The sequence below is a fragment of the Prenolepis imparis genome, unplaced genomic scaffold (assembly GCF_030444845.1).
Source record: "Prenolepis imparis isolate NDT839.2.m4 unplaced genomic scaffold, iyPreImpa1.0 SCAF_4, whole genome shotgun sequence".
Classification (NCBI taxonomy): Eukaryota; Metazoa; Arthropoda; class Insecta; order Hymenoptera; family Formicidae; genus Prenolepis; species Prenolepis imparis.
The window spans coordinates 13,351,049-13,363,447 of record NW_028141162.1 but is presented as its reverse complement, the minus strand read 5'-3'; the positions used below and the strand labels follow the sequence as shown (position 1 = coordinate 13,363,447).

Genomic DNA, 12,399 nt, shown 5'->3' with positions numbered 1-12,399 from the left:
AAGTTATCGTTAAAATTAGAGATATTCTCTATTTACGAGATATTCTCTATAAGCTGTAAAAATATATCAAATTTGAGTTCTTCATGAAAGTATGTTTAAGTGAAGATCCGAATATAAAAAAATTAGTAAATTGATTAATCAAACATACCTTGAACTCCACTTGATTACAGGTTTTATTATAAGATATAAATAAGACAGAAGACAGCAGAAATAGATGATAATTATAACAATAATAATAAAGTTAATACGTCTGACGCGCTTATACACGCTGTAGATACATAAATATGATTCGCTTTTAAGAGGTAATATAATGGTGAAACAAATGGTGCACAAAAAAATAAGTAATAATTTACAAAGAGGTCTCCAAACTTTTCGAAACAATATATTTATGTGTCTGCAACACTGTTATTATAATTAGTATCATATACGCATGTTCAATGAAAAATGAATAAAAAATCCTCTTATAGCAAAATTAATATAATTAAAATCAAAGAAATTTTAAAACACCATTGAAATTATTTTATCTTTATTTTATTTGGTTTTTATCTACTCTTATTTGTTTTCACGCTAAAATTTGTTTATTGGATTGTTGTGATAAATTATAAACTGATCGTACATTATTATTTACTAAGCTATATTACTTTTGCTACTTTGACATATGTCTAGTTATAAAATTTGATTGTAACAATTAGCTTTTTTTACTTTAAAAAAACCTGCTTATATTTCTGTGAGAACAACATGTTTTTTGAATTGCAAAATGATCTATTTGGAATTGAAACATATTTTTTTATAAAATTATACTACTATTTTTTGCAAATTTTATACAATTATCAAATCTTTATGACTCACCTCTAATAATGATTTGCGCCTTATTTCTAATGGATAGCGAACTTGACAAATTGAGCAACAACGTTCGTTCCGAGTATTTACAAATATTTCCAGACAATTAACATGTATATATGCATTATGCGCACACCTACACGGACATATTATGAGTTTCGCTATATTCGCACCTATTATAAACAGATTTACATGTATAATTATTTTTTAAGTTTTAAGTAATAATAGTATATACACAATCTCTTTTTAATAAAGATTGTATGGTGTGTGCGTCTGTGTGCGCGTGTGTGTGTGCTACAATTAACGTTTACAATGCAAAATATATAAACAGATTTCAAAAATTTTATTCCACAAGTATCTTTATAAAGGGAATTTATTATTCAAATTATTTTATAAAAGAAACTGCGTACCCTCTTTGCAAATTCTGCATGTAGAAGTGGTTGCAGGATCCAATTCTATAGCTTCCAATTTTTGTATTTCATTCAGTTCAAATTCTTCCATTTTTAATTATATAATTAATTTATTGTGCAATAAAATCCACTATATAATCTACAGCAATAAATTTTTACTGCGATAATGCAGGGTCAATATATCATCCAAAAGTTTTATAAATTTTATTCTGCACGTCGACACTATATGATTAATTTAGTGATACTGCTATCTTTGACATTGTTTTGATTTATTTATTCCCCTAATAACATTAGCTATTCAAAATATTTATAACCTTGAGACCTAAAAATTCTAGAAAACTACTTTTACTTTTATATGTATATTTTTTTTTGCTTTTTTTTTTGTTATATATTTTAGAAATATACTTAAACCATTATTGTCCAAAAGTACAATTAGTATTAAATATTGATGTTAAATATTGTGTTATACATATTACATTTTATTTATATTATTATAGATTATTATATTTAAATTATTATATTGTTATATTATAATTATATAGCGATATCTTAATATCTTACAATTTGTTTATTTATTTGGTTATTCTAATTTATTTTTTAATCTATTGTGTTATCAATTTAATCAATTTCGATTATCAATATTTCATATTTCCCACATTTTCATTGTCATTTAGTCACATTTTTAAATGTACTAAAAGTCAAAAATTTCTGTTTTATAAATGATAAAATCAGGTTAAAATTGTATATTTTAACAAAACACACATGCATATATCTTTAATTCAACAATGGAATTTTTGTTGAGTAGAAATTTATTAAAAAATAGAAATGTAACGAAAATGTACTCAAAATCAATTACGATATTCCAATTAAAGTATAAGAATCTAGTTTTTATAAAACTAAAACTCACATATATATTTTATAAACAGAATTATTGCAATTTTTATTCATTTGCAGTTTATTCGAATTATTTTGATTTCTTATAGCAATATACTTTTGGGAAAGTTATAGAAGCTGATAACGGCTATGTCACAGCTAAGATTAACATATTTTATATTTTTTTCATCTTTCCGATATTATTTATATACACTAAAAAATCAAATATTTAATACAATAAAATTTATTTATTTATACATATTTATTTTTTTGAATAGTGTCTTTATTTATTTAGTAATCATGTGAATGATAAAAATATAAAAATAAAATAATTAATTTTTATGTACATATGTATATCAATCATAAAAAACACGAAAGTATCATGATACAAATGTTCGCATTGTCAAAAATATAAAGAATGTACTTCTGTTATCTAATTTAATGTTACAATCCGAATGTTATTATATTATAAAGAAAATAACTTTATAAAGAAAATAACGTTATAAAGAAAATAACTTTATGTATATAGCATGTAGTTATGTATATTGAATCATTCTGCATTGAATATTTGTGATGTAAAAAAATATAAATTTCCTTTTATATTCACGCAGAAAAAGAAATTTTAATAAATTGATATCATATTAAGTACATTGCATTCAGGTTTTTGAAAATATATAAGAATTTTGTGCTTATGTGCATAAAGAAAAGATTTATGCATAAAGAGAAATTTTATATTGACATTATTTTGTATTTGATATGTTGCATTCGTGTTTCTGAAAAATATAAACATAAAATACACGTTTTTAATACATAGCAAAAAATATAAATATTATATATGAACGATTTATTCATAATGTGATAGTGATTACATTATAGTCAATTATAATAGAAGGATATCAGTATAGAAAAATAGAAAAGTTTTATAATAGCCAAGATTTTTTCTTCTATGATTTTTATCTCTTGATTTCTTCTATACCATATGTGATGAGTTTGATTGATTTTACAGATAGGTAAAGACTAAAATAAACAATTTATTTTGATTCATACTGTAAACTGCTGCTATATATACATATGTGAAATATTTTGTGATTTTTATATTCACAGTTAGATTACTTTTCATTAAATATAGTTATTGTAATAATATAGAAAGTCTCAAAGCTAGCAAGTTAAGCAGCTTTCACGATCCGTAATTTTAATATATAAATGATGAAGATTGTGATAATTTCAAAGTTAATTTTTTTCAAAGCGAATTCTAACTATAACTTACAATTAGAGTTGATTCTTTCGCAATGAAAATAGTTAAATCGAGTACAATTATAGTTTATTAACTTTTCAATTGTTAACATAATATATTCTTGTAATTAATCATTAAATTATAATGCAACCAATAAAATAAAACTTAAAATTAACTAGAAATATTCTAATATTCTTAACTAATTACAAGAAATATTCATTTTCTGTGAAAATTGCTTTATTATAAGTCTTACAAAAATTCTTCATAAATTGAGTATTATTTCGATATACACTCGCGTTGTGCGACACATACACACACGAGAAAATAATAATAATAATTTACTTCGTTAGGAAAAAAATCAACTTTGAATTCGTTATAAACTTTATTATTTATTTATATTAAAATCACGGGGATCGTAAAAGCTTTACCAAAGATTTAACCAGAATAGCTAGAAATGTAAAAAATTATTATAATACTTAATTTGAACGTACCTTACAAGGCATATGAAAAACACTAATATCTCCGTCAAAAATGGTGTATAGCCATACATTACATTCATGCAAAGGACTATTATTATTATGCAAAGGATAACTGCAATCATCCAAATGGTAAATATTTTGGCTTCTTTGAGTGAATCAGATATATTAACGGCCACGTAATTATTAATACAAAATATATTATAAAATAGAAAAATAGTTAGATAGTATAATATCAGCATATAGATTATATGAAGCAAAGAATCACAAACTTTTTGAAACATGCTGAGTAACGCGTCTGTGTTTCTGCACCACTGTCAAAAAATTAACATTATTTGTAACATTTAATAAACAACTGATAATTCTTCTAATAAATTATTAAAACTAATGTTGAACACTCTTAATTCTAAAATATTGTTAATATTGACAAAGTTATTTTCAGTTTACTATTATTTTTATATCATACTGTATATGCATTTTTATTTTCTCTTTTATATTATTTCATGTTCAAATCATTAATTCTAATGAAAATAAATGTTTAGTAAGTGTGTTCTCAAATGACTCCGCATATACCAAGATTATAAAAGCGATAAAAGATAATAAATTTCTTAAATATACATACACTATATACTATAAATTCTCAGTTTTGATAGAAAAAGAGTGGATTATTCTTAAATCAAGTATGGAATTCGATGCAATATGAAGATGCAATAATAGCGTAATCTGATTTGTAAAATTATTTTAGCAGGTTTGCTCGCTATTCTTCTCATGCTAATTCCGATTAAAGTAAATTAAAATAGATTATATATTTCTTTAAAGACGCTTGTTCATTGGATGAATAGTGCCATGATAAATTGTAAACTGTTTGCAAAAAAATGATACACATTCTATTGTTAAGATTTTTGTTACATACATTTATGTATGTAAACTGTAAAGATTAATTTTTTTATTTCATTACTATCCACTCATATTTTGTGAAAACAATTTTTTTAATTACAAATTTTTTTTTTAGAAATTCATAATTTATTTTAGAAAATAAAGAAACTTTTTTTTTCTTCCCCCCGCAAAAACTACCACTTGTTCTCTATTCCCTACAAACATTTGTCAGCTCTTTCATGATTTACCTTTAATAGTGACTTGTTCTCGTTCAATCCTAATGGATAGCGATCTTTACAAATATCGCAGTAAAGATTGTTCGTAATGTTTATCGAATGCTCTAAACAATGAATATGTATAAATTGTATAGAACCCGCACAGTGACACGGACTTATGAGTTTTCCTTCGTTTTCACCTAGCGTAAGCAAATTTATATACAATATTTTATTAGTAATGATTTTATTTATGCATCATTTGGTAAATAGAAATTAATTTCTTTTCTCGTCATTAAGTAAGACATTCCTTTTTAAATAATGACATTCGAAGATAAAGTTATACTGAAATAAAATGTTTTGTTGTTTTGTTAAAAAGAAAATGTACCTTCATAGCAAACTCGACATACAGGTGCAGAAGAATTACTATATGTTCGTTTTAATAGAACCATTTTAGGAATCGATGAAGCTTCTGTATTTGCGATATTTGTTGTATCCGTATTGCACACTACGGCGTTTTTTATTTCTAATTTTTATCGATTTATTAAACAATAAAATCGACCCGTTATCTGCGTTGTCCTCTGTGTCACACGATTAGTATATGCTTTGAAAATTCCGCAAATTTTAAATCTAAACGTCGTAACAGCGCGGTTACTCTGTCAATATACTGCTATCTTTAATATTATAGAGAAATATTTTGATGTATTTATATATAAGGACGGTTCACACAAACAACAATAATTGCTCAAAACATATAGCACTCTTATCCTTGAAAGTTTTAGTTTTTCTTATTGTTATGCATATTTAAATTTATATTAAACTTGTTATTCGTAGCATATGTAACTAAACACATAGTTCTAAATTTAATTACTATAAAGATATTATATAAAAAAAGTTAATACTATACAAATATTTTAAGTTAAATTATATTAAATTATTATATTATCTATTTGATTATATATCCATACTTTATATATATATATATAATTAATAATTATCTATGCGTTTTTAGATATAAATAATTAATAAAAATGACACGCTATGAACACATTATATGATTTCTTAATATTATCTCGTGTGAATTAATGACTTTATTCTAGTATCTATTAAATATTCGTCTTATTATCTTTCGTTCCATTTCGAATAATATATCGAATATATCGACTTTATCGATTTCATCATAATTTGATCACCGATTATACTTTTCAGATTTCAGTTGTCACATGCTATTTGCCTTTTCAAACACATTAAAAATTCAAAATCTCCGTTTACATATGTCAAAATTAAATTAAAATCTGTCATTTCAATATAAAAACATGCATCTATCCAATATAAGTAAAATCAATCATCTCTTAAATATAAATTTATTTGGAGTAATATGAAGAAATTATCGAGGTTTGTAACCAAAATTACAAAATAAATTCTAATAAATTATGAGAAATCAATTTCTATAAAAGAATTAAATTAACATACGATATATCAGAATAAATTTTTATCAAATCTTCTGTTAATTCATAACTTATTCTAATTATCGTCTTTCTCTTGCAGCCGAAAACCTTATCTTCGCCGAAAATGGCGATGATACCAATAATAAAATGTTCAAACGAACGAGTGCTCGACACGAGATCGACAGACGACAAAAAGAATGATGAGAAATCGGAAAAAAAATTAACAGTTCTCGAGTCGCATGGTTATACTCTTGGGAAGACAATAGGGGCCGGATCATATGCCACAGTCAAAGTAATCTCCAAGTCTATTGTATTTTCTTTTTTTTTTCTAAATATATTAAATGCCTCTTTAATTCGAAATATTTTTTTACTTACTGTTAGGTCGCAAGGTCCAATCGGCATGATTGTCAAGTGGCGGTGAAAATAGTCTCGAAATTCCAAGCGCCCGAAGATCATCTTACAAAATTCCTACCTCGTGAGATCGAAGTGGTCAAAGGATTAAAGCATCCAAATTTGATTCGTTTCCTGCAGGCCATAGAAACAACTCATCGGTTAGTTTGTGTTTCTGATGTGTTTTACATCGATTAATGTTCGGATAATATTTGTAAGATAACTTAAACAAGAATAGATGTACCTAGCGATTGACCGGAATTTATTATGTGAAATTAAACTGTGAATTTTTATCAATTTTTTTAATTGCTCTGCTTTTTCACAGGGTGTATATTATCATGGAATACGCGCAGAACGGAAGTTTGCTCGACGTAATACGTCGTGACGTTTATATCGACGAGCTACGTAGCCGCAAGTGGTTTCGGCAACTCTTGGAAGCTATTGATTATTGCCACAATCGTGGCATAGTACATAGGTAAAAAAAAAATTTTTCTTAAATTAATATAAAAAAAATTAAATTAAATTAATATCTATTGACAACTCTTATTGTCTGTAAACATTTTTACAGGGATATAAAGTGCGATAATCTGCTTATGGACCATCATTTCAATATTAAATTGTCGGACTTTGGATTCGCGCGAGACCAAATTAAAACGAAGAATGGCGAGTGGCTCCTTAGTACAACCTACTGCGGTAGTTATGCTTATGCATCACCCGAAATTCTACGAGGTATTCCATACCAGCCTCAACTATCCGATATATGGTCCATAGGAGTGGTGCTTTATACTATGGTATACGGTCGGCTGCCATTCGATGATACGAATTATGCGCAACTACTAAAGGTATTCAGGTATATGCCAGGACCGATATACCAAGTCGACCCAATTTTTTTGTATATACTTATTTTGTTATATATACAATGTATTTTCATATACAAATTATCTATATTAAATGATTAAATATACCATATATAATCTTTTTAAATCACATTATAAATAAAATTTAAATATTAATATAGAAAATAAACGGAAATAATAAATCTATGTAATAGAAAAGAAATTTACCATTTTTTAAATAAATTATCACGTATTTTTCACGTACTTATTTCTCCCTTTAACATTATCCTTTCCCTTTTTTCAGCAAGTTTATCTTTTTTCCCAAAACAAAGTGGGGTTTCCTAAACATCCTAAAGTATCTCAATTATGCCGTTCTCTCATTAATCGTATATTAGTACCCCAATCGTCACGATTGCGCATCAATAATATAAGAAGTGATGCCTGGCTAGAGACATCCGTCGTCGCTCAAACGTCGATCACTGATAGATTCGTTGTAAGAATTAATTAATAAAATTATATAATAAATATAAAATTATATTATACAAGTTTCATGACTTGTGCTTGATCGTATTTTATATTATCACAGGGAATATCTGCAACACCAGAAAGTAAGGAATCCAAATTGTTCAATGAACATGCAGCAACTGTTCCAGTAATCTTTCAAAAGAATGAAAAACTTGAAGATACTACTATCCAAGATAACGTAAAAAGACAGATTTAAAACATGAAGCTATAAAATTAATAAACGCTATAAAATAATATTATAAAGAAACTATTAAAGTCATTAAAGCAAATTAAAAATGTTTGAAATTTGATGACATTTTTATGCTAATATGGCACTTTTTATTTTCGACTTTTTTAAATTAATAAATAATATTATATTTATACAGATATAAAGTAATATGTCACACTTTTTTAAACGATATTTTTAGTTGCATTATGTCTTATTTAAATTAAATATGCAGTACTGCATACGATTATAAAGTAGATCTGTACTTAGCAACCATGAGTACTATTATGGTGGTAATTACAAATATACCTGGCGCAGTCGCTCTATGTATATCTTTTGTATCAACTGTAATTGAAATATTTGCCATCAAAAATCATTCATGTGACAATATTTATTACTAATATCCATTGCTTACCATCTGTTTCTGGAAGTAGCTCCCAACCTAAGCTTCTATCAATAGCCATTTTCCACTGGGAATATAAAATATCACGTTCTAAAACACACAAATATATTCAATTAATCTCCATTTTCTCCAAAGACATTTTAATATTTACTAAAGAAAAAAGATGATAATCACCATTTTCAGTTATTGACGGTAAGAAAATATCACTGGGAACAGCAGCATCAATCTTGACGTCCCATTTGCGTATTCCTTCTGCGCTTGCTGCGGCAATTGCGACTCCAAGTGCAGTAGTTTCACACATCAGTGGCCTAACTTATAAAATTGGATATGCTTGATTATTAACTTATTTATTATAAATTAATTAAATTATTTTGCTATCTTTTATATAACTTTTATATAACTCTGTATATATAAAATATATATATATATTTGTATAATATATATTTAATAATATATAATATATATATATATATATAATATATATATATATATAAAATATAATTATTTGACATGTCCTCCTTACCTACTGGAATTCCACAGATATCGGCTTGCATTTGCATTAATAAATCATTAGTTGTCATTGCACCATCGACTAACAATTTTGACAACACCAAGCCAGTATCTTCTTTCATAGCTTCTAAAATATCTCTCGTCTGAAAGCATACTGCTTGTAAAGCTGCCTTTATAATATGTGCGCTATTAGTATCTTCGCTGATACCACATATGATACTGAAATCATTAATTTGTAAAAATTTAGATATTGCGGTGCAAAGCGATAAAAAATATTTCCATATTGATAAAATTAATAACCTTCGCGCATCTTTTCTCCAATATGGAGCATACAGCCCAGCAAATGCTGGCACAAAAACAACACGGTTGTCCGTTGATATTTGTTCGACAATAGTTTCACAGTCTTTTATATTAGTCAGTAATCCAAGATTATCCTTTAACCATTGTATAACAGCACCTGCGATAGCAACAGATCCTTCAAGAGCATATACTGGAGAAGCATGTGCTCCTAATTGATAAGCAACTGTTGTTAATAAACCATGAGATGAATCCACAATCTGAAACATACAATACAATTCTATTTAATTAAACTTAAACTAAACTCTTTTGTAATATTATATAACAATGCAATAAAATATTTCTTACAGCTCTGCCAGTATTATAAAGAAGAAAGCAACCAGTGCCATAAGTACTTTTTGCCTGTCCTTGTTGTAGACACATTTGGCCTACTAAAGCTGATTGTTGATCACCTAAACACTGTAATAAATTTACATTTTAAAATATTAAAATTCTTAATATTAAAATATTAAATTTTTTTAAACAAACATTCTACGTTTAATATTTTAAAACAAAGTAAAGTGTAATATTATAGAATAAAATTAATTTGAAATTGCATTATTTAATATTTTACATTAAAATAATTAAATAGTGCAAGAAATTACCCCTGATATAGGAACACCCTGTAGTAGTTCATCTTGTATGTAACCATATATCTCGGAGGAACTTCGTATTTCAGGTAAAATTTCAGCAGGTATTTTGAAAAATGATAATAGAGTGGGATCCCACTTCAGAGTTACAATATTCATTAACATTGTTCTCGAAGCGTTTGTAACATCCGTACTGTGAACACCACCATTAGCACCACCAGTCAAATTCTAAAATTAAATTACAAAATTAACAAACATTATTTAAATATAAATATTTTATTAATAAAAGATTTTTATATGTATATTATAATTTGTAAACAAACCCAAATTAGCCAGGAATCAATGGTGCCAAACATAAGACGTTTAGCTGTCAGCGCTTCTTGAACTCGAGGTATATTTTCCAACAACCATTTCAACTTTAATGCACTAAAGTAGGGGCTAATTGGCAAGCCACAAAGTGGTTTCAAATAATTCTTATTATTATTACGTACATCCTTTAATATGTCGTCCACAATCGATGTGGTTCTCATATCCATCCATACTGTATTGTAAAGATTAATGAATCATATAAATTATTGCAAATAGGAAATATCTCGTCTGCATAATATTTGCGTAATAATGCAACTTACCTATGGCATTGTAAAGTGGCTCTCCTGTGACAGAATCCCATACAACTGTAGTTTCTCTTTGGTTTGTTATACCAATCGCAACAATATCAGCTGGATCTATCGTTAGTTGTCTTAAATTGAATACAGTTTGTTTGAGACATTCTCTAACTGCTCTTAATATTTCTAAAGCATCTTGTTCAACCCACCCCTCTTTTGGGCATGTCTGTGATATCGAAACTTGATGGTATGTTAAGACTTCTGCTGTATTCGCTGCAAAAACCTGTATTATTGTAATAGAAGGAAAAATGTATATATACATTTTTTAAATCTTATATTAAAAATGTATTAATAATACCAATCGGTAACGAAAAAATTATTTGTATAAACAAGCACATAAAGAGTTTACTTATAATGCCATATCATTAATTTTAAACAATATTTAATTGCTATTGTTTATATTTTAAACTTTAACATTAAAATAATGTCTAATTTATTTTCATTCTACTTGTTAACTTATTACAGATATGACAATATATACTTATATGCTTTGGAGATTATGACAGATTCCCGTAATTTTATTACGTGTGCTTATCTTTGTAATTATATTGACATTATAAAAAAAAATGTCTTACCAGAAACCTAGCACTGCTCGTGCCCTCGTCAATCGCGCCGACGAGAGGCCCGTATCTGCTCATCGAATCATTTTTGTTCATTTGAGCAAACGTGATAACACCTTCACACAAGCACGATTGTCATACACGAGATTTCACGTGATTTTATTATTATTTGTGCGATGATACCCTGAGTTGCAGCCTTTTGATCGCGCCAATCATCTGGATTAACTAAGGCTAATTATTCGTGTTGTCTTTACCCTGAAACATAATGATCAAATAAAAAAAATGCTTTGATCAATGTACAAGATGTTCCAACAATTTAATTAAAATTCAGATGATGTGAATTAATTAACTCGAGTGACTCGATGAACGCGCGCGACTCGTGTATAGAATAAAATTATATATATCTTTGAAGGTTATAATATATGTAGGTTATATTATAAAAGATTATAAAAATATCTTTTTCTTTATATTAATATTTTTACACATTACCTAGAATAATCGATATATTTTAAGAATTTAATAACTAATAAATCTCACACACACATTGTCAGAGATCATAGACAATTCATCTATCAATTATTTAATACATGATGAATAATTATATATTTCAGATATCAGAAATCCGACTTATTTTCATTCACACAACTATTTGAATAAACTGAGAATTATTTTTAATGTTAAAAACAAAATATTCCCGTCAGCTGTATATATAATTTTCTATAATATTAATATTGCAATAAGGAACGCGCGAATCTAAAATTATACAGACATATATACAATATAATATTTTACCGTCAGATTTGTATAAAGATACGAAAGGTCTTTTTTTTTACTCTTCATACGAAGCGAATGAATCAACTTCTCCTTATATTTCTCTCTTTCCTTCCTTTATTTTGATCAATGACGAACAAGTCCATTCAACGCATCGCCGCCCGCGTGCGTACGTCAAACAAGCGGAAACCGGAAACGTCATGGCGTCCGCTCGACGCGTTTCCGGCAGAGGGCGCGCG

General features: G+C 27.0%; 2 protein-coding genes across 7 annotated transcripts; one reads left to right on the top strand and one right to left on the bottom strand.

Annotated features, from left to right (window-relative positions):
* The first annotated feature begins 6,309 nt into the window (after nt 1-6,309).
* On the top strand, nt 6,310-8,435 carry LOC145935343 (testis-specific serine/threonine-protein kinase 3). Of its 2 annotated transcripts, XM_083036573.1 has the most exons (6): nt 6,473-6,661; nt 6,751-6,920; nt 7,085-7,234; nt 7,328-7,601; nt 7,900-8,088; nt 8,182-8,435. In XM_083036573.1, exons 1-6 carry the CDS (start codon nt 6,494-6,496, stop codon nt 8,314-8,316), a joined length of 1,086 nt encoding a protein of 361 aa, XP_082892699.1. In that variant the 5' UTR covers nt 6,473-6,493; the 3' UTR covers nt 8,317-8,435. The 2 variants fall into 2 exon arrangements, with proteins under 2 accessions (XP_082892698.1, XP_082892699.1); XM_083036572.1 differs by lacking the exons at nt 7,900-8,088; nt 8,182-8,435 and adding an exon at nt 6,310-6,316 and having other exon boundaries at nt 6,470-6,661; nt 7,328-7,864.
* LOC145935341 (glycerol kinase 3) lies at nt 6,757-12,344 on the bottom strand. Of its 5 annotated transcripts, none has more exons than XM_083036563.1 (11): nt 12,182-12,344; nt 11,405-11,644; nt 10,794-11,052; nt 10,488-10,705; nt 10,180-10,392; nt 9,884-9,994; nt 9,539-9,795; nt 9,252-9,457; nt 8,903-9,040; nt 8,741-8,818; nt 6,757-6,894 (listed from the first exon to the last, which is right to left on the bottom strand). In XM_083036563.1, the coding sequence occupies exons 2-11, from the start codon at nt 11,483-11,485 to the stop codon at nt 6,860-6,862; spliced, it is 1,596 nt and encodes a 531-aa protein (XP_082892689.1). In that variant the 5' UTR covers nt 11,486-11,644; nt 12,182-12,344; the 3' UTR covers nt 6,757-6,859. The 5 variants fall into 5 exon arrangements, with proteins under 5 accessions (XP_082892689.1, XP_082892687.1, XP_082892692.1 ...); XM_083036561.1 differs by lacking the exon at nt 6,757-6,894 and adding an exon at nt 8,441-8,670; XM_083036566.1 differs by lacking the exon at nt 6,757-6,894 and adding an exon at nt 8,441-8,670 and having other exon boundaries at nt 10,794-11,042.
* Between the last annotated feature and the right edge of the window lie 55 nt (nt 12,345-12,399).